Raw genomic sequence first — 22283 nt, 5'->3', positions numbered from 1 at the left:
AATGCACGTGCTGATGTTTATTTTATTGTAATCTACTACGAGGAATTGAGCTAATTCTAACACAGAAATCACGAGATCGACCCACTGTATGTCCTTTCTGTCATGGTGCATGTAATATGTTGACAAACAACCAGTCCGTACGATTCAAAATGGTGGAACACTTTTACTGTTTATTAGTATTGAACTTTTGGTAATTAGAGCAATGACGTAATCATGCTCAAATAGAACTTTCAAAACATTACCGTGCACCTTACAATCTGCTGTACATGTTCATATAGTGCCCACGCCTTACACCTTTGCAGAAATTGAATACATTCCCCTACTTTTTTTTTCGGGGGGGGGGGGTGGGTGGGCGCCGTATATGATTGGAAGTAAGTCTGATTTTCAACTCATGAATTACATTTCACAATTATTACAACCGTTACTCAACTCGATATTTTAGATTTTTTAAATGCTGAATAAGAAAACGAAAGAATTATGCTACCAGTACCTGTATGTACCAAGCTCAATTGATCATCTACTATCATGAGTTTGGCATCGAGGAATACTTCCATACTATTTGCAGGTCAGTAGAGGCGTGGTGCCGTGTGATATCGGTATGACAAGGACTGGATAAGTACAAGGTCACAGCGAAATGATGTGTATTGGTGATGGTGTGGGGCTAGCTACATTACTGTACACTCATGAGCCCAAATAATAATAAATGTGTTTGATTCAATGCCGCTTTGACTAAACGATTTTATTCACTACAAGCAATTGTCTGTTCATATTGTTGCACGAAAAAAAGAAGAAATGGGGAATCAAACCAGTGTAGTTCCAATTTAAGGGACAACGAGAAAGATAACATTATTTATGCAAATATTTTTGCATTATCTAAGTAATACCTTTCCGACAGCATTGGCGCGGACTGAATCACAATGTGATAGAACTAGTTGCATCCGATTCAGACTAGTAACCACTTGACATGTTGTTTGCCAAAACCCTCAGAGGAAGTGGGATGATGAGAAGCACTATTGAATGGCGTTAGTTTACCAACTACTTAACCTGTCGCATATAAATACACAGCTGTTCAGTCGCCTGTCCATTACAACGCGTCCACAGAGACCCAGTGTTAGTCATTTGCAGACAGTCCTGATACAGTGATTTGCGCCTGATTCCAGTTTTTACCAAACTTTAATATGGGCTCGATTACGTTTTGGAGGAAGCTTGTCTTTTTAGTCGGGTTGGTGACGATTTGTCCACTAGAGGCTCAAGAACCGGGTAAGTTATCATTACTCACGATAAAAAAGCTACGCCTATTTGAACGTCCTCAACCCGTATCCTCTCGCTATCTTTCTTCTACCACCTCCTTCCACTTTACCTCTCTTTATTCTCTTTCTTCTTCTTTCTTCCCCCTCTTCCTCCTCCGTTTATGTCTTAGCCTCTGATACAACTCGGATAAGTCCATAGGATCTAACTGATACGGTCGGTCATGGTTACGGTCAGTCACGTGCGTACAGTCGTGAGCTTCCACTATTTCCATCTTCCTAATTAGTATTTAAATGTTTAAAAAAAATAACACGGACACATTCTACTTAGCGAAAAAAACAAGTGCGACAGCCGTGTGTGAGCGGTCCAGCTAACACTCATGTAGACGTCAAACATTGCGCTCAATAATGTTGAATACACTCTGGTATAATCAGCATTCATTTACCATCGGCGGTTTTTGATTAAAAAAAACTAAATTGCTAATAAAGTTTCATTATTAATTGAAAAAAAAAAATATATATACGAATATCACGATGAACTAGTATTCAAATCACAGTGGGTGATTTAATCATAGACAGTACTATACTGTCTGGTTCAATGATTGATAAAATGTGTTTTATGAGTCACGGTGATGATGTAATCTGTAAATAAAATTATTGCAGGCCATAAAACATGTATATACAATATTATCACCAAAAAATTGTATTGAAAACAAATCAGAAACCGTGGTATTCCGATGTCCAGTGTCGTCTTCATATCAACTGCAATCACCTCATACATCCACAGAAACTGTAACAGTATTTGGATTTCACAGTTTTAAATCCTTACACACACTTTTACTATAATAGCTAACCCAGTGAGTATGGTTTTTCGAAAAATCTCTTGTATAATAAATCATTCGCATGTAGCCCATTCGAATGTTAGATGTTCAGCGCCGAGATCGTCGAGTGACGTTTTTGTAGATCCAATAAAGACACATGGTTCATGCCGTTCGTTTGTTTCACCAGAACTTTGGACTATAAAATCCGCTAAATTCGAGTGAAATGGTATCATTGTTTTCGAAACAACTTGAGTCTGGTCGTGGGGCGATGAGTTTTCTTTTTAGTTTCGTGCACACCTCTCTTACATGTTTGGAACGTGGTTCATTATAAAGTTAGTAATGTAATTTGGAACACTGTAGGCTCATTCTGTGTATTTATTTGATAAATACAAGTCCAACATCTCGTGTCGTCAGAGCAGTTCATATGCTATTGTGAAATCTGATTGTTTTTGTCGCCTCGTAACTTTCTGTGAACTTGAACCATTGGGCTTGGTTCACTTTCGCACCACGGAAAGTCGCCAATACTGTAGTGTGCTGAGAAGACAATATCGACCATCCAGTTCAGTCTACCGCTGAAAATATCGGCAATTAATTGCAGAATACTGCAGAAAATTTATTTGTTCAATAGTCAATACGTCAGAAATTAATCGAATGTAGCATATAGTGTACTGCAGACTCATATATGACGTACGTATGTGACGTCACGATAATCATGACGAGTGATGCAAATGAAGTAGATTGAATTAAAAAATAAAACGTGAAAACACATTTGTGGTGAAGTGAATTGTTTTCACTTAAATTTAACTACTGTTGATAGGTGGAGCTCTCTATCACTGATGAAACATGTGGAGTCTGTTATGACGATAAGAACAACATACTTTCTATAATACCTGTAATCACGCACAATTGGGTATTTATTTCTGTTCTGGTGAATTGTTTTGAATACTTAGTTTTTTCAGTTAAAGAAGAAAACCCGCGAAGAAAGATAAGTCAACTTTTGATAAATTGTAGAACACGTGAGTGGTACCAACAAGCCTGGCGCCTTTCGTCACGTAATCACCACTCAATTCATCCACATGTGGTCCAGCGTCAAACACAAATCATGACCGATGGAGATTTGATTCTTTTCAAATTCCGTTTCACGTCGTACCGGAACTGATTATGGTTGCTATTTGTTGAGGATGCTGCAGCTTCGTTTCCACGTGATACATTAAAGCCAATTGATCGTGTTGTGTACACCGATGACACACTGTTCCCAAACAACCTGTGCCATCAATCACTGATTACCGTAACAGCGGGACAATCACGTGACGTGTGGAGGCGGGCGAATACATTATAATGGATTTCAAGACTGTGTCAACAAAGCAATATAATCAAAACGATTCTTATTTAGAAGAAATTATCCCATAGTTTGCATGTTCAAGTTCCTTCAGAGTCGGATTACCGAAAAGTATGTACACTGTAGTATAAGATCCCATCTTGCCCAACCTGGTTATTTCCATATTGTTTCGTGAACCCACTCCATAATATTTTGAAAATGTTGCTCATTAATCATGTAAATTTATTCCAACGTCATTAAGAATGGGGTGGTCACACTTTCGTCTCTGTTGCAACTATTATCAGCGTGCTATATTTATCGGCCAACGTAACGGTTACTCACTGACCGCGGAGGTGAAGTCTCCACAACATTGCCTGACTATTGCGGAGAGAACCCGTGGACTCACGGAACAATACTAGTAGGAAGACTACTTCTTGACCGAAAATAACGAACACGTGACAATTTCACTGCGCGTCACCGAAACATTTCAAATATGAGACCAGAACGATATCTTGTTCCTATGTAAATCCTGTCCTTGCAGCTGTGCTGCTTAGGTGGCGTTTAATCGATAATGGCTGGTCGCTCATTGCGTTTTTTTGGAAACAAATAGCGCTGAGATCACCACGTAACAAATTTAAAAACACATTGTCAAGCGAACAAAATAAATCAAGTTTAGTTTCAAATACAACAATGCTTTCCGCAAATCCCCTGTACTTTGGGTATATATATGCACGGTCAATATCGTTCGTGTTCGTGTTAGGTTTATGTTCCAAATAGTCTGTACTGTTCAATTTCGACTTGCACTAGTGACGCCGCTCAAACTTAGTTTAAAGCGGGAGGGTCGTCACCTGCGCAAGCGCGGGAACTGAGTCCCAGGCGATGATAACAACACACGCTAAGAACGCAAAGGCACATGGGTAGACGCTTGTTTGTAAACAGTGACACGCTATGGGCACCTGACGCATGCGTAGGTGACGACTCCCCCGCTTTAAATACCAAGATCAAAATATATTTATACAAATATAGCGTGTTTACGATGCGGCGTGTAAGTTTCTTTGTCACGTGATAATTATGACCCAGGTCACCCAAGTCCGTCGAACGAGCTGAGCTGGTACGTACCGAAAATTAATCACAATTACATAGCGACGATATTATACTATAATTTAGCCATAGTTATGATTGTGTTACGGCATGTCAAATAATTGCACACTATCGACAATGCAGTGAATAGTTACGAAATAATTTCAGGTTTTTCTAGCGCTGTTCAATCTGTTGACATCATGTCTGGGAGACGTTGGCGAATGGCGAAACGTAGGTTACTTCTAATCACGCTTCGAATAGAAATATCGTATGTTACATTGATTACTTGAGATGTAAACTTTTAATACCAATCGTTGACAACTTGAGTTATCAAAAGCATTCAAAAAGTATGTAGTCGCCCCTGTTTGCGAGATGACGCATTGATGTGATACTAGTACTGTCGTTTGAGTTGCACCCCTACCGACAGCTACTAGGCCACTATCCCCGAAGTCGAAGATACGGCCGCGTTTCGCATGTGCATGCATACGGGAGGGATATAGACGACGTGGCACTGTGCTTGAGGATGTAAACACGACGTGACAAAAATAAGATCAACAGACTGACAAGTTTTATAACTAAAAAACGTCTTACTTGCACCTTATTTCCGGCCAATCTCGCAGTCTCTGACAAAATTACGAAGGCTGAATGCCACTTTAAAGCGCGGTGGTCGTCGTAGAAGCACTAGTCATAATATACGGCAACTGGTGTTACACGACTTTAATCATAATATGACATATGTGATCACACATACTTCCGTAACAGAGTTTATTCTTCAAGTTTCAAACGACAATTATTAATTCCACTGGGAGTGGGGGACAAACATAAATGGGAACAGTGTAATACTAAATCGTAATGTAATCTCGTTTCAGTCGATGGTGGTTGGTCGTCTTGGAGTTCGTGGAGTGACTGTACACATAGCTGTGGCACTGGACTTAGGTTTCGCCTTCGTGGATGCTATGATCCTCCGCCGTCTAACGGTGGCGACGACTGCCTTCCTCCGGGAGATTCTCGGGATACCGGAATATGCAATACGCAGCCATGTAGCGAAGGTATGGTAGAACTGTGCTCTAACGTAGGTGTAAGCAATCTCGTAGACAACCCTATATGGTTATGTGTAGTCCTTCGTCGTTTAAAATATAGCGTCATTCTGTAAAAAATGAGGCTGGTTACCCATATTTTATTTTGGAATATCTGAAGTAGCTTATACGGCAAATAGTTCCATTATCGGCTACGAAATAAGGCGCAGGCTACAGTCATTTGTTCGTTTTAAAAATTAAATATATTCGCAAATACGTGTTTGAAGATTTTACAAAAGTTACACGTAAACTACAGTAAATCGATCATTGTGAATTGAATTAGTGATATAATACGTGACGATGGCCTAGAGCCTAGAACACAATACTCAGTTATTTGTTTCTGCTAAACCTGTCCGTGAACAAATCGGGAGTTTACTAGTATATTGCCAGGAGGTGGTGACAATTTGGCACAACTTGATATCGACCACATTCGGGTCGCATACTTATTACCTGCCAACCATTGCCAACAGTATTGTCATGATGGTGCCTGGAACGAAAATAATTTGCATATATTAAATACAGTTCAGAAATGTCTCAGTTGAAGACAAGTTTGAAAAGCCAGAATTGTGTTAGTGTACACGTGACGAACATGTGATATTCGATTGACGACTGAATAATAGAAACGTTGCTGGACAACTATGTTTGGAGGTGTGGTTACTTGTCATTTAGATAACAAATATCTCTGAAAATCATTTGTATCGACGAACAACCACAGATCAACTTGAAAACTCTTGAAACTGAAAAAAAACAAACATTTAAAAAAAATGTTAGTAAATGCATGTAATATACTAGTATTCTTTTAGCGTTGTTTATTTGCTTTTGTGGTCGATAGGTATTGTGTTGCTGTAGTACTTTTTGTTGCTGTTATTGTTGTAGTATAAATATATTTATTCGCAACAAATAATACAACGCAGTATCTTTGTAATGACTTACTATCGGATGTAGAGACGATAAATGCATATAATTTATGGTTTTTATTAATATTTTTTAAATATTTGTTTCTTGTCAAGAGCCGTAGATCAAAACGTTTAATGACTTTTTATGACACCAGAGGGCGCGCTTTATAGGTACACCAAAACTCACAATATAGAGTAGACTCCATCACCGGATGTTTAAATTAAACTGGTATTGTTTGCCTCTAAATTATAGATACCACAGTACCGACCATAATTCCAGCGACAACCGATGTATCTTTCCCTCCATCACGCACCGCTGACATCACTTTCCTATTCGACCGTTCCAACAGTGTGGGGCATGGTCACCACGACGACTCGGTGGAGTTCGTCAAAATCATCATCGATCAACTCAGTATTTCCGAAGATGGCGACCATGTTGCAGCAGCCTCGTTCGCGACAGACTTTAAAGTGCATTTTCACCTCGACACTTACTACGACGCAGACGAGATAAAGGACGCCCTGGATGAGATACAATACAGGGGTGAGTGGTCACACACAATAACGGCATTATGCTAAAAGTATGTAATGAACCTGAAATGTAATATTATAGAGCCTCGCAAAAATATATATGGGGCAGTGAGAAAATGTATTCAAACGAAGCATAAATTTACAAGTGTAAATAATTCGTCGACAGAGGGGGCTGTGCAGTATTTTTTCGGGGAGGCTAAATGTGACACGAAACTATATTCAGAGGTCAGTGTTACAACATGTTAGTAACACATCCACTGTTCAGGTGATCGCATCACAAATGATGAAGGATTATGTCAACCTGACGAAACATGATGGGCGAAAATCAAGTGGACTAGTCAATGCAACGAATTTGAAGTTTGGTAAAGTTAAAAATGAAATACATGTATGCTAATATTTGTTTCATCGAGTAACGATAGAAGCGCAAATTTGAATGCGTATGCGATGTGAATTAAAAGTACGTACAGCTAATTTAAAGCGCATGCGTATATACCTTTGACGTTCTATGTTTGTTTAATACTGTAGGTGGTACGACTGATTTGTCTGGGGCTTTGACGAAGACACACGCATCCATCTTCTCATTCGCTAGAGATGACGTACTGAAGATTCTAGTGACTCTTACTGATGGGCTGTCAACAACAAGTATTTTACCATTATTATCCTATTACTTAGTCCGTTTTAAAAAAAAGATCGTCTTCAGGCATAATAAAAAAACGTTATTTGTAGTGGGGAAATCAAACAATAGAAAGATTCAATCTCGATGGGCCAAACGTAAATCACGTTATTGAACGCCGCGTGGCACCTATACTTACTATCGTTAAAACCTCTGATAAATCAATCGCATGTGATGTTTTTCTGTGCGTCTCTATAGTCAAAGAGACGCCAAACAAGAAAACCACATTTTGTATCATCATCAAATTTGGAGGAGTTGAGAAATCATTATAAAGGAATCGTTTGTAAAATTTGAAGATTATCGTTCAAAATATCTTTGTTCACCTATATTTATATATAAAAACAACTAACCCTGAAGGAAACATTCTCGACTAATTGACCTGGGTCACTGTTCGCGATAAATGACGTCGTAGAGCTTTCAGAGAGTAGTTTTTTTTCACGCCGAGTCACTCGATAGCACTCAGAAACATTCAACTCTTCTGTATTAACTGACAACATGTCACAATATTATTCAGAAACCATATTTGATGAGTGTACAGCGGTTCACAATACGGAATTTGTATAACCTTTCTGTAATATACTGGAGTTAAATAACCCTAACCCCAACTCTAACTCGAAACTAAACTCCTGTTGGAAGGGCCTGCCCAAGAATCGAGGCACATTTTTTACACGATACATCGCTCGTGACTTTGCATTACGCCCTCTTCGACGTGTTTCCGTTAAAGTTCACCGGTGAGGGCGCAGTAGATAACGCTGCTAGCGCGCTAGTTGCTTCTTGATACAACATATACATATATTTTTTCTCGTATATTTTTGTTTCAATACAGCAGGGGTCAAAGAGGCATCAGACGCTCTGAGGGAAGACGGCATTGTGATATTCGCCGTGGCCATCGGGGAATATACCAACGATGTAGTTCTGTTGCAGATGACTGGATCCGAAGACCGAATACTGCAAAGAAACACATACGATGCCGATCTACCAAAAATAGTAGCGAGAAAAATAATAGCTGCTTCTTGAGATATTACAGGATATATTTCAAAAAGTACACGATGAGTAAAAATCCCGGCTAACCAGTTGACTGCCAAATATACACCAATTACCCTTTGTGGGAATCAATAGTTTTATTTTTGTAAGAAATTTGTTTTTTTATTCACATTTTCAGCATATGTAGTAAGTATGCTCTCCTGTTTTATGATGGACAAAAAACACCCCTCCCAGCATTATGTAAAACCAGTTTGTAAATTAGATAGCAAATCACCGTTATTAGAATGATTATTATAATTTATTTCGTGTTTTCTTTTTTTTTAAATTGAAAATTACCGATTTAAGTTCAATAATATTATACCTATCTTTATTCTTCTATAGACTGCTATGTTATTTTGGATCTCATTGTTGATGTGCTTATTGTTACTGTATTTTGTTTGGACGTCGTAAGAAGAGGGGTCCATTTCTTCATATGAAACGACAGATCATAGTAGAGTGAATGAATACTGAATTTAAATATGTGTGATATGTACAGAATCATATACTCGTCGGCAAAATACTGAATAAATACAAAAATCACACAAAAAATTATATATATATATATATATCTATATATTTGACTGTAGTGACCTTTGACCTGTAATGTAGTGTGTTGCGTTGTGGTCAGATTTGAAAACTCCTGAAAACGCATCACGGGGGATGCCATATATACGATGAATGAATGTATTATTTTTAGAGCCGGGTTATAGTCTGTTATAGTTGAACCCCCAAACCTCTCACTGCCCGTGGACGCAGTGAACTAACAGCAGGTACCATGAAGATTCCCGGTCACGATTTATGTACCGGCTTACGTACTTAACCAGACATTGAAACAAATGGCGATACCCTAGTTTTCCAATCAGTGTAATTTTTCAGTTTCTGAGTTTTGCATAAATGTAAGTTAAACTATGTAACCGGAATCGGGCTGATAATACAATCCATGTATATAAATATGTTGCTATGATAGGTACCTGCGCCGGTGTGTCAGATATCGTTGACATTCATTCTTCCCGGTCATTCGTACATGATGATGACGGCCGACTTCGACGTGTGCCGTTTACCTCATGTTAACAACCCCAAATGACATGTAATGGTAAATTGAACGAGAAAATCGTGTTGTTGCTTGAATAAACCATAATTGCAATAGATTTGGTGAACTTTGTTATTTCATCTGCATGTAAGTAGCACTGTGTTTTCTTGCCAACAATTTCCATGAATCTTCCGGTTATTTTTATATTGTGTATTACGAGAATTATTGGAAATACTTGGAAATCTAAATTGTGTAATAACTATTTCATTTTACAATGTAACCATGGGGACTCAACTTTAAAGTTGACCTTATAATTGTCGGTTAATTCGACTATGATGACGTCATTATGCAGATCATGTGATGTCCTTAACAATATACTAGTATATCCTTAACAACGGTTAAGATTTCACGTGAATCGAACCGAACTGTGACCGCTGAAAGCAAATATGTATGATTAAGACATACACTATCTTTTTTTATCGTATTTGTTTCTGGTGTTGCACTTTTGTCGTGTTTTGAGTGTTAATAAATTATCACTACGTAGCTTGAAAACAACCTTTTGCAAGGAATGGCATGCTTGTATTTTCAAACTGTTTATTAATATAATATTAGAATTTACAGTGTGGGCTGTAAAACAACGATATTAACAGATATATGTTTTCGCCCATTTCATATCTTTAAAAAGCGGTGAAAATAATATAGCCTGAAACAACTTCGTTCATGTGACGTCAGTCTGGAAAATAACTATTCATTATATGTAGTCTCGGAAATATAGCCCATCTTTCTGGTTATTTAAGATTATAACTAACCTGGGTGTGCTCAATTATTTGAGAAACTGAACTCCCTGGTTCAAATAAAGCCTGTAATGCAAATTAGCCGAGCTCTCGTCGAGAGCGAGATCTCCACACAGCTATTCATCGCGTCCACTGTTTCCCTGACCTATGTAACCATGGTATTTAGAGAAGAAGATGTAATGACTGGAGAAAACGGAAAACTACTTGAGTCTCGCGGTGTTCTCGCTCTTAGCGAGATCTCTGCGGCCATTTGCTTCTATGGTTAATGCAGGGCCTTCACAAACACCTATTAAAATCCATTTATCCTTGAGAACCGATTCAAGTAAGAAACATATATTCCGTATTACTCAGTGACCAATGCAATGACAAATACAACGTGTGTAGACAACTTATGTTCAGTTGACTGACAACTTAAACCTCGTTTCAATAATTATTTTATATATACTCATACATGGTTACGTGACACATCCCAGACGACCATTCATGCAAAATTAATAATTTGCACTGCAGATTGCAAATTGCGATTGTTGGTAACAGGGCGGGTTCACATTTGAAAATAAGTCAGGTCTTAGGCTTACCAAAATGTTTGGCTAGTCTAAATTTTGTGTGTGAATAGGGAATTATATATTTAGGCCGGCCGAAATAGGTCACACCTGGAAAGGGGACGCTTTATTTTTATTCGCTGTCTACAATGACTTTTTACCGACAGCACATGCATTGTGCTACGCAAACATGTCAGTAGACACAAGAGTCTCATCCAATATCGGGTAAAAACAATAAAATAATTAAAGTATAACATAGTCGTAGGCAATAGACATACACATGTGAACACTAAATTATCACCACTTTTCTATGATAACATATTTACATTTTGTGGTTGTAATTGTCTACCCTCGATCATCACTTAGTACACAATTAGTCGAACCATTTATAGAAGGCAGAATTTAAAAAAATTAACAAACAAGCTTCACTCTGATTGGTCCGACTGTTAAATGTTAGGGTTGGGTAGCCAATGAGACACAATCTTGTAAATAGCTATGCATTGTCGCCTTCGTGGAGGAGCATGTTCACATCGAGTTTGCGACGTGCAACTCGGACGACGACTATTACTAGATGAACTGTTTCACTTTAGAGAACAATTCGATTATTACGTCATTCACATTCTGGGGGAGGGGGGATTTTTTTCTTCATATTATTGGAAATCTATTTTTTACACTACAACCCTAAACTAGAACATGAAAAAGGCTGACCACGTTTAATTAATTGCGAATACAATTTAACAGTGACCAAGTTAGCCAACATCACATTGGAAATGGACATATATCCGGGCAATTTAGAAATATACCACGGAATCTGGAATTGACTACATATCTTTTTTTTATGACAAATAAGACATGACATAGACTAAACAGTTACCTTATTTTTTCTTGAACAACGATCTGTATTGTGACCTGAATATTATGACGTGCCAAGTCACAAATATGAAAAGTAGTTGTGAGCGATTTGTAAATAAAAAAACGGTGTCTAATTCGATGACGACAACAAATCCCTAAGATGATATGAAAATAAAACATTTTTCATTTTAAAACCAAATTAGACCTCCAATTAACACTCGTAGACAGACGGCAGAACACTTATTCGAACAAAATTGAACATAATTTCCTCGTCGCTTTCAAGAATAAGCTTCAAAACGTAAATGTACATGACAACCTCAAATAATTGCCGCCAAAAACCCACTTGAAACCCTCGAAAACGAGAGTAATGGAAAAGTCAAGTGTGCGTTCATGTATTATAGTAATTATTTATGCAAAAAACACGTATAAACATATGGTTATTCTCCGGGGCAAGTACAACTGGGTAATCTTGGAGATATTGATTGCAAGACCTGTTCGAGTTCTATTCTTACTACTTCTACTTACTAGAGGCATACATGCAGGTTCGTGGTCACTCGGAGCTCCAATTTGTTTTTTCTTTTTAGCTTGTGTTGGCTACAAGTAGAAGATATTAAAACATATCAAAACATCAAGTCATATCATATCAAATTATATACATTTTGTTTTGTTTTGTTTTGTTTTCAGACAATGATATCAAAAGTGTTGACTACGTGGCCAACACCTGCTAAGTTCATTGTTCACGAGAGAACCCCCCCCAAAAAACACTATCAACAATCCAACTTTTCAATAGATTGTCAAGACACCAACGTAGTGTGAAAGTTTCACCCAGTGCAAATTTTACACACACACACTATGATATAATAATAATAAAGTGGAAACAATTCTTACATAAACAGAACAATCACTATTTTGAAAAATGTTATTAATGTCATGAATTTGTTTTTGCGTATCTGTTAACCGACTTAATTAACTGATTATTAGCGAATTGCTGTGTTATGTCTGTCATCGTGTAGGCCTATTTGAAGTTTTGGACGGAACTTGGCTCAGTGGTTTGGAACTAATTACAAGATACCGTCGCTATTCTGACATCCATAGTTATTAATGTAGTGAACGATTAATCAAAAGATATGACGTATTCAGTACTTAGTGTGATTGGCTTTATGATTGAAGGTTACGCCCTAGAGTCTTTTTACTGCATTGTAATTGGTCAGAGTTTTGAAAATGAATAAAAAGAGTTTGAGTTGGTCTTGGCGAATACTCCACGACAGACGCAGTAGAGAGAGAAGACAGTCCTGGAGAGTCGAGTCCAGTCCGAGAGAGTCCAGGGGCGACAGAGCCTTGAGGCAGTCCAGTCTTGGGCGAGTCTTGGGTCAGCCTTGCGAGAGTCTTGGGGATTTTTTCCCCAGGGCGCTGTGTCTTATAGAGTGCTCGATTGACCGACTAAGACGAGAGCTGAAACGTATTTCGTTGTGTGTGTCTTATTTGACTCTAAAGTTAAAGTGACCTTTCCCGATCCCGTACCTCAAGGGGACGAGATATAGAGACGAGACGAGTTTCCCCCCTGACAAGTGTGGAGACCCAGAGAGAGAAGTATTTTACCCCTGATATTAAAAGCAAATTACGCAAGGATTCCAGTATCCACGTTAACAGTCGAATTGTGCAGTTGATTTTTTATGTACAGCTTTGCAAATTATACAAAACATTAGAAATAAACATTTAAGTAATTCTTTTATAGTATATTCTAATAACGGCGAAACGATGACATTTTAATAGCCTGAAGCCACGAGGGTCTAAACATAATAAATGCAAAAACACTTTAAAAACGCGTGAACAGAAACATTTTGAGAAAGTCATGAAAAGCGATTGCTTTGAAAAAGTGATGCGACACGCTGCATAGCCACATAATGTGATGCGATGGTGCGTGGTGCGATTTGTTTTATGCGTTATGTGTGGTGTCGTGTTGCGTAATGTGAAGTGATGTGATGTCGAGCGGTTAGATGTGATACTAGCGGTGTGGTGCAATGGGATGTGATGTGATGTGGATTGGTTTGATGTGATACTAGCAGTGTGGTGCAATGAGATGTGATGTGATGTGGATTGGTTCGATGTGATACTAGCGGTGTGGTGCAATGGGATGTGATGTGCTGTGAAGCAGTTCGATGTGATACTAGCGGTGTGGTGCAATGGGATGTGATGTGATGTGGAGCGGTTCGATGTGATACTAGCGGTGTGGTGCAATGAGATGTGATGTAATGTGGAGCGGTTCGCAGTGATACTAGTGGTGTGGTGCAATGGGATGTGATGTGATGTGGAGTGGTTTGATGTGATACTAGTGGTATGGTGCAATGAGATGTGATGTGATGTGATGTGGAACAGTTTGATGTGATACTAGCGGTGTGGTGCAATGAGATGTGATGTGATGTGGAACAATTCGATGTGATACTAGCGGTGTGGTGCAATGAGATGTGATGTAATGTGGAGCGGTTTGATGTGATACTAGCGGTGTTGTGCAATGAGATGTGATGTAATGTGAAGCGGTTCGCTGTGATACTAGCAGTGTGGTGCAATGGGATGTGATGTGATGTAGAGCGGTTTGATGAGATACTAGTGGTGTGGTGCAATGAGATGTGATGTGATGTTATGTGGAGCAGTTTGATGTGATACTAGCGGTATGGTGCAATGTGATGTGATGTGGAGCAGTTTGATGTGATACTAGCAGTGTGGTGCAATGACATGTGATGTAATGTGGAGCGGTTCTCCTTGATACTAGTTGTGTGGTGCAATGAGATGTGAGGTGATGTGATGTGGAGCGGTTCGATGTGATACTAGTGGTGTGGTGCAATGAGATGTGATGTTTTGTGGAGCGGTTTGCTGTGATACTAGCGGTGTGGTGCAATAGGATGTGATGTGATGTGAAGTGGTTTGATGTGATACTAGCGGTATGGTGCAATGTGATGTTATGTGGAGCGGTTTGATGTGATACTAGCGGTGTGGTGCAACAAGATGTGACGTGATGTGGAGCGGTTTGATGTGATACTAGCAGTGTGGTGCAATGAGATGTGATGTGATGTGAAGCACTTCGATGTGATACTAGCGGTGTGGTGCAATGTAATGTGATGTGACGCAGTGCTGAACAATACTTTGCGGTACGGCGTGTGACGGGGCGGAGCCTGTGTAGTGTGATTACGTATAATGTGTGACCCGGCTCTCGGTTCGATGTGATACCAGCGGTGTGGTGCAATGAGATGTGATGTGAAGCAGTTCGATGTGATACTAGCGGTGTTGTGCAATGGGATGTGATGTGAAGCAGTTCGATGTGATACTAGCGGTGTTGTGCAATGAGATGTAATGTGAAGCAGTTCGATGTGATACTAGCAGTGTGGTGCAATGGGATGTGATGTAATGTGAAGCAGTTCGATGTGATACTAGCGGTGTTGTGCAATGAGATGTGATGTGATGTGAAGCAGTTCGATGTGATACTAGCGGTGTGGTGCAATGGGATGTGATGTGATGTGAAGCAGTTCGATGTGATACTAGCGGTGTTGTGCAATGAGATGTAATGTGAAGCAGTTCGATGTGATACTAGCAGTGTGGTGCAATGGGATGTGATGTGCTGTGAAGCAGTTCGATGTGATACTAGTGGTGTGGTGCAATGGGATGTGATGTGATGTGAAGCAGTTCGATGTGATACTAGCAGTGTGGTGCAATGGGATGTGATGTGCTGTGAAGCAGTTCGATGTGATACTAGCAGTGTGGTGCAATGGGATGTGATGTGATGTGGAGCAGTTCGATGTGATACTAGCGGTGTGGTGCAATGGGATGTGATGTGCTGTGAAGCAGTTCGATGTGATACTAGCGGTGTGGTGCAATGGGATGTGATGTGAAGCAGTTTGATGTGATACTAGCGGTGTTGTGCAATGAGATGTGATGTGAAGCAGTTTGATGTGATACTAGCGGTGTTGTGCAATGAGATGTGATGTGATGTGAAGCAGTTCGATGTGATACTAGCGGTGTGGTGCAATGGGATGTGATGTGCTGTGAAGCAGTTCGATGTGATACTAGCGGTGTGGTGCAATGGGATGTGATGTGATGTGAAGCAGTTCGATGTGATACTAGCGGTGTTGTGCAATGAGATGTGATGTGAAGCAGTTTGATGTGATACTAGCGGTGTGGTGCAATGAGATGTGATGTGATGTGAAGCAGTTCGATGTGATACTAGCGGTGTGGTGCAATGGGATGTGATGTGCTGTGAAGCAGTTCGATGTGATACTAGCGGTGTGGTGCAATGGGATGTGATGTGAAGCAGTTTGATGTGATACTAGCGGTGTTGTGCAATGAGATGTGATGTGAAGCAGTTTGATGTGATACTAGCAGTGTGGTGCAATGGGATGTGATGTGCTGTGAAGCAGTTCGATGTGATACTAGCGGTGTTGTGCAATGAGATGTGATGTGCTGTGAAGCAGTTCGATGTGATACTAGCGGTGTTGTGCAATGAGATGTGATGTGCTGTGAAGCAGTTCGATGTGATACTAGCGGTGTGGTGCAATGAGATGTGATGTGCTGTGAAGCAGTTCGATGTGATACTAGCGGTGTTGTGCAATGAGATGTGATGTGAAGCAGTTTGATGTGATACTAGCGGTGTTGTGCAATGAGATGTAATGTGAAGCAGTTCGATGTGATACCAGCAGTGTGGTGCAATGGGATGTGATGTGCTGTGAAGCAGTTCGATGTGATACTAGCGGTGTGGTGCAATGGGATGTGATGTGATGTGAAGCAGTTCGATGTGATACTAGCGGTGTGGTGCAATGGGATGTGATGTGAAGCAGTTCGATGTGATACTAGCGGTGTGGTGCAATGGGATGTGATGTGATGTGGAGCGGTTCGATGTGGTACTGGCAGTGTGGTGCATTGTAGTGTGATGTGACGCAGTGCTGAACAATACTTTGCGGTACGGCGTGTGACGTGATTACGTATAATGTGTGACCCGGCTCTCGGTTCGATGCTGTACAATGTGATGATGAGTTGTTATGATACGGGCGGTTTGATATGTTAATGCGACCAAAACATGAAATCGATCACGACTATTTAGCATCAGATAGTTTTAAATCACATGACTGAGTTTTCCGTTTCAAGCAAATGTTTTCAGAAATAATCATTTTCGACCAGACTAGCATTTACCAGAAAAATGAAGAATTTAGAATAAATATGATGTCCAAACTGGTTTCCAGTTAACAGTGTTAAAACAAATGGCGATTATTGACGTAAATTACCATGGTTACGTCTCTGAACAAATTAAATAATCAGTCGACAAATTGACGAGTATAAATTGGAACAGTGCGTGTAAACGCGTCAGCAACAAGTGCGTTGCTAAGCAACCCTATACACGGGTTCCGAGATGAATGATTTCAATTTTGCGTCAGGCAAGGGATATGCGTTTATATTTTCCTTCTTCTTTACTTCCAGCATCATCTGGATGTCGTTTACTCTTTCTTGGATCTGCATATTGACATCATGCGAACAAATTATATCGAAATATATATAAATTAGAACAGAATACCAACAAATCAAATTGCCGTTGTCAGCGGAAAGTGGTGCTTGTGTGTGTGTCACGGTGAGAATTGTAGAGAATTGTACAACACCGTTCTTATAGGTCGGCGCCGTCTAAAGACAAAGCGTTTCGACGATGTAAATGAACACAAGAAACATCGTTCACATCGCGTTATTGCTTCGTTCTTCCGTCAATATAACTTACTATTTCGAGAGATTTTCTATTTTATGTTTGTCGTGCCCATCTGTTATTATATGACATAATCCCATCGGTTACTTGTATAACCTAATACTACTGAAACTGGAATCGGCAGCTCCGTCAGCATCTATGACAATTCAAGTCTGGTATATTCGAAGTATCCATCTGCAAATGACGTTTAATTTTTTTCTCGTATATTATTTAACCACTTCACTTAGCCAAACAAAATGTAGTCATCTTTTAAACTATTTATTCATAAAGAAAGATTTTTTTACTGCAGATGTAAATGGTTCAGCTCCTAATTTCGAGTACCGTGTTGTTTCCATAGCAACTACAATCAAGGATAGTTTGCACATTGCGTTTTGTTTATTTCCTCTGCAATTTCCAGTAAAAAAACGAACCGGTCGTTATAGTCGTGGAACGAGCGCGTGAATAATTGGTCGTTAGTAACGCCATTGTTGGTGGCATTAGTCTGCCAGTTGGTAAGCAACGACTTCAAGTTCCCACGCATCAAATCAAGCTCCATATCTTCTGTGATTCCAGACAGTATCTAAGACCCACACATGTTATTTACGAGGAAGCTGTCATTTATGTATAATTTGATGTGTTTTTTATTGAAATGATATATAGTCCCTGTCACAGAATATGCAACGTATCTGGTAAGAGATTTTCCCTGACGTAATGTTTCTAACCCTAGCACAGTTCGCATTAGTACCCGAGGGGGCTTTTTTCTCAGTGACATTACTGTTGTCAAACTGTGCGAGGTTTACATTCGTAAGTGTTATACAAATGTTGGCATTACATGTGAAATACCAAAACAAATTGATTACCCAAATTCGAGTTGCTTTGCACTGGCAAGCATTTGCTTCTGTGTTAATTGATTAAGGTGGTGTGAATTGGTCTAAGCATGCGTCTTTGCATTGATTCAAATTGATTACACATCCTCACGACTTTGGGGGATGCGGGTCCAATCATAAAATGCTATATATAGATAATTGATTCTCGAAAAATTGATGTCACACACACCATGTGTTTTCAGACTCATTTCATGGAACAGATTTATTTCATGAATCTGTGGAAAGTGTAGCAATATGAACGTCCTAACAGATCCATTTTGCTTAAATCAAGAACAAAACAGGAAATTACAGCTTTTATCTTTTGCCCACGAGCTTGGTGGAAATAAGAGCTGTCACTTTTGCAGTAAATTGAAAAATATGAGAAGATTAGAGTAGTTACATTTTACCTAAATACTCACTTTGTGTTTTAACAAGCTCAGTCGCTTACATGTGTATGAATATGACATTGATTATTGTCATGGCAACGAGTCAATTCTGTCTGTGTCATTTGTGGTGATTACATGCTCTTTAGAAATGATCCAGCGGTATAGATAGAGCTAGCACGACCTAAAGTTTTCGTGTGAACGATTCGGAAATAGGACCGATATTAGGCGCCATCACCGATGACCTTAGGGAAGAAGCCTATACATTTGTGGAGTCACTGCGAAGCTAATTACAAAACTGTTCTCATCATAAACATCATCAGTATTGTGGAGTTCAATAATAGTTAAATTTATTCATTATTGGATCTACCTGGTTTACATTCTATCTTTCCATAGACTACAGTTCTGCACTAATTTCAAAATTAAATTTGTCCATCGAGCCCGTGAATCTAGCCATGAATCCCAAACTGCTTCCAAAAAATGAGCAAGTCATCAAAAAGAATATTGTTTTGTTTGCACATTTGTGTTGAGTAAATGAATCTCCATATTGTCCAGAACTGTACAAAACGTCGTTTAGATTGTTAAAACCGTTGTTGTATCAAAACGTCGCTTCGTCATGCAATGTACGCAAGAAAACGTTTGGGAAAAGTACAAAATGAGCAAGGGTCAAGAAAAGGGGTCATCATGAATTGAAACGATGCCGCCGTCTTGACGTCTTGACGTGGGTAACAAAAGTATAGTATCGCTTATTCACCGGTGTTATCGGTGGATGTATTGTGGTACTGAAATTTAGCGGCAGAGAGCTCGGACTACCTTGTTTTTAACTCCTGAAAACACTACGCAGCCAGTGAGTAATTGGTGAAGCCATGTTGTTTTTTCTACTATGATTAAAATGTTCACTGTTTGGCATTGACAACACTTACAGCTTTAATCAACCACCTGTGGACAAAACGATCGATCTTATCAATGTTATGCATAGATGTCTAAGTGAGAATTAAGATAAGGGTAAATTGGGTCTAGAACATGCAAATGAAGCACTCCATGAGATATACAACGAATGCTCAATCTGGAGACCTCTTGAACAAATATATCACTTTAGGGTGTGTTTGGAATGGTGTGAATGTGGGATTTTAGAATATTCGTGTTGGCATTATTTAGTATGCATTTTAATACTCGTACTTGAGGGGCGGTGGTACTACCTTGAGAAAATAATAGGGATGCGCCCACTAGCACCCAATGCCAGAAAGCCACAAATGGAAGAAATGCCACTGCACGTAATCTAACTATTTGCTCTCGCTGGGCATTCAGATACTGTTTGCCCGCGAACCATCTCCATACAAAGTCGCGATTCTTGTCAATTTTAGAGACGGTCATGGTCTTATGATCTTAATACAAATATGTCCCTGACTTGGTGATAACTCAGTCAAATGTTACTGCTCGCGTCCTTCGTATCTGCGATAACGTTATTACGTAAACATTTTGTGAACACATACACATGTACAACTTTCCCAACACAGTTGAACGTGATTGGTCCGCGCAAACTCCAGGTGCAGCTGACCTATTTTAAGACAGATAACGCACTCGTGCTGTGCGTCTTTCAGATATTTGACCTCGAATTGGGTTTGGCCACCGTTTCGGTTAATATCTAAACGATTTTCACTTCTCGTGAAGTTTGCGAAATCGACAAGATTTCACAACCTATCGCGATAACATGGCGCATTAATGACAATCCATGTGTATAAGGTGAATATTTCCAAAACACTGAATGAATCCTGTACATATACCAGTATTGTTACTTTAACAGATGTATAAAGTATAACGAGTTTAGTTTTATTGTACTCGAGCTAAACAAGTGCTATTTCCAGTCTGACATAAATAGTTTGTGAACTTGTTGTAATGTTTCCTAATGACCTGTATAATGAATTCCAGTCGAATAGGAAAGAGTTTATCCTATAAATATTAAATAGATTGTCACTTAGACCGCTAATGTCACAGACAATCGATTTGAATGTTTAGTATTACGGTCATTCTAAGGACTATAATTGCACGCAGTTCTTAACAGATGTAGGATCTCCAGTTCATAGCCCCGATTCAATCATGAACGGACATTTTCACGTTTCACGTTTGTCCTTCTTTCCCAAGTCTGAATCATTTGCCAACAAATTTCGATGTGTTGTCGCCATAAGAATGAGATATATATCCAAGCAAAATCAAGTTTACAATTTAGGTGTTTTTATTTTATATTGTGGTGGTGATGAATGTGACAAAGGTCACGTGTGAAATGAATATTCGACTGGCTGCGTTGCGGATTTCACTGAAAATAGACAGTGACTTCTAAAGAGATGTTGGCGGAATTAAGACATCTTTTTCATGCTTTATTGTTACAAGTTAATGCAATCCCGATACCGAAAATAAAAAAGTATGGTCACGAGACATGTCCGAAATATCATGGGAAATGATCAGAATTTGCATTTTTGTACTGGCTTTCATATAATGTTATTAAAACATTTCAATAAATTAACATTTAATTTAGTGAGATTTCAGAGTGATAGTTATACGCAATTCGCCTTGAACTGTCTCTGATTTTCGCCATGTTGTATTAAATTGTTAGTACTATGATTTTTCCTGATCTGCGTCATGACGTTTGTTTTGCCGTCTAACCTCTGCCACAGTACGAGAAATAAGTCACCCTACTTCCCAGAAGCCCCTGCGTGCACACATGCATCATATGATATATAGTGCTCGCGTTAGTGTTTCCGGGAGAGCGCAATGGCATTAACTTATCAAACTCAGTTTGTAGGTTGATGAATCCATATCAACGCTCTTATATATATCTATAAATACTGCATATTTATGTTTTCAGGTCTCAGAATCAGGAGCAATATGAGTGAACGATAACAGTTTTTTAAAATTTACTCAGAATGTAATACCAAATTAAAGAAGACTGACAAACTCATTCTAGAGTGCTACTCACACGCTTTGGATATGTATTTTTCAACGCATATATCGTTGACACTATTTCGTGTCACAATGTCTAAATCATAAAATGTCAATTTAACTGCAAATTGCACAGATAACCATAAAAAATAAAAAAGCCACTAAAATGATGTCAAGTTGTTAATAACAAGTCCATTTATTTTTGTTCACCTACAGTATATGATCACGCCTCTTAATATTAATTCTCCTACGCGTCACTGCCACGTCACTGTCACGGTTTTGATCGAGTGGTTGAAAATTCAACATGAATTAGAATGTAAAATTTTCGAATATTGTTGTTTTATACTGTATATTGGGTTGGACTACGATTTATTATGAACTGCAAATCTTTTCTGGTAGCTTACATCATAGTATTGTTCGATGAAGATTAGCATTCTGTCAATGTCAATGTCACTAAAACAAACTCAACTCAACTCAACTCAACTCAACTCAACTCAACTC

The 22283-nt window shown here is 39.0% G+C and overlaps 1 protein-coding gene and 1 long non-coding RNA gene across 3 annotated transcripts in view; one reads left to right on the top strand and one right to left on the bottom strand.

The window, feature by feature from the left end:
• The first annotated feature begins 1104 nt into the window (after positions 1-1104).
• LOC146740195 (cuticlin-6-like) lies at positions 1105-9810 on the top strand. Its single transcript, XM_085500982.1, has 5 exons — positions 1105-1260; positions 5336-5515; positions 6692-6979; positions 7492-7608; positions 8466-9810. The coding sequence occupies exons 1-5, from the start codon at positions 1179-1181 to the stop codon at positions 8654-8656; spliced, it is 858 nt and encodes a 285-aa protein (XP_085357108.1). The 5' UTR covers positions 1105-1178; the 3' UTR covers positions 8657-9810.
• LOC146740194 (uncharacterized) overlaps positions 5170-22283 on the bottom strand; it is a 37381-nt gene continuing 20267 nt past the window's right edge. Inside the window, exons 1-2 of one of the 2 annotated variants that reach the window (XR_014929881.1) lie at positions 7460-7578; positions 5170-6957 (exon numbers count right to left, since the gene is read on the bottom strand). This is a non-coding gene — a long non-coding RNA (uncharacterized LOC146740194). Of the gene's footprint in view, positions 6958-7459; positions 7579-22283 lie in introns of those variants that run through there. The other variant, XR_014929880.1, reaches the window with a different exon arrangement.

The sequence above is a fragment of the Saccoglossus kowalevskii genome, chromosome 7 (genome assembly GCF_978046115.1).
Source record: "Saccoglossus kowalevskii chromosome 7, keSacKowa6.1, whole genome shotgun sequence".
Lineage (NCBI taxonomy): Eukaryota > Metazoa > Hemichordata > Enteropneusta > Harrimaniidae > Saccoglossus > Saccoglossus kowalevskii.
The sequence above is the reverse complement of the archived record's forward strand: the minus strand, read 5'-3'. Positions and strand labels throughout refer to the sequence as shown.

Bases quoted from the DNA above. Each gene is read 5' to 3' on its own strand.
- LOC146740195 (XM_085500982.1), top strand. From the start codon at position 1,179: ATGGGCTCGATTACGTTTTGGAGGAAGCTTGTCTTTTTAGTCGGGTTG. The intron at 5,516-6,691 runs GTATGGTAGAAC...TCTAAATTATAG, and splicing joins TACGCAGCCATGTAGCGAAG to ATACCACAGTACCGACCATA. The intron at 6,980-7,491 runs GTGAGTGGTCAC...TTAATACTGTAG, and splicing joins GGATGAGATACAATACAGGG to GTGGTACGACTGATTTGTCT.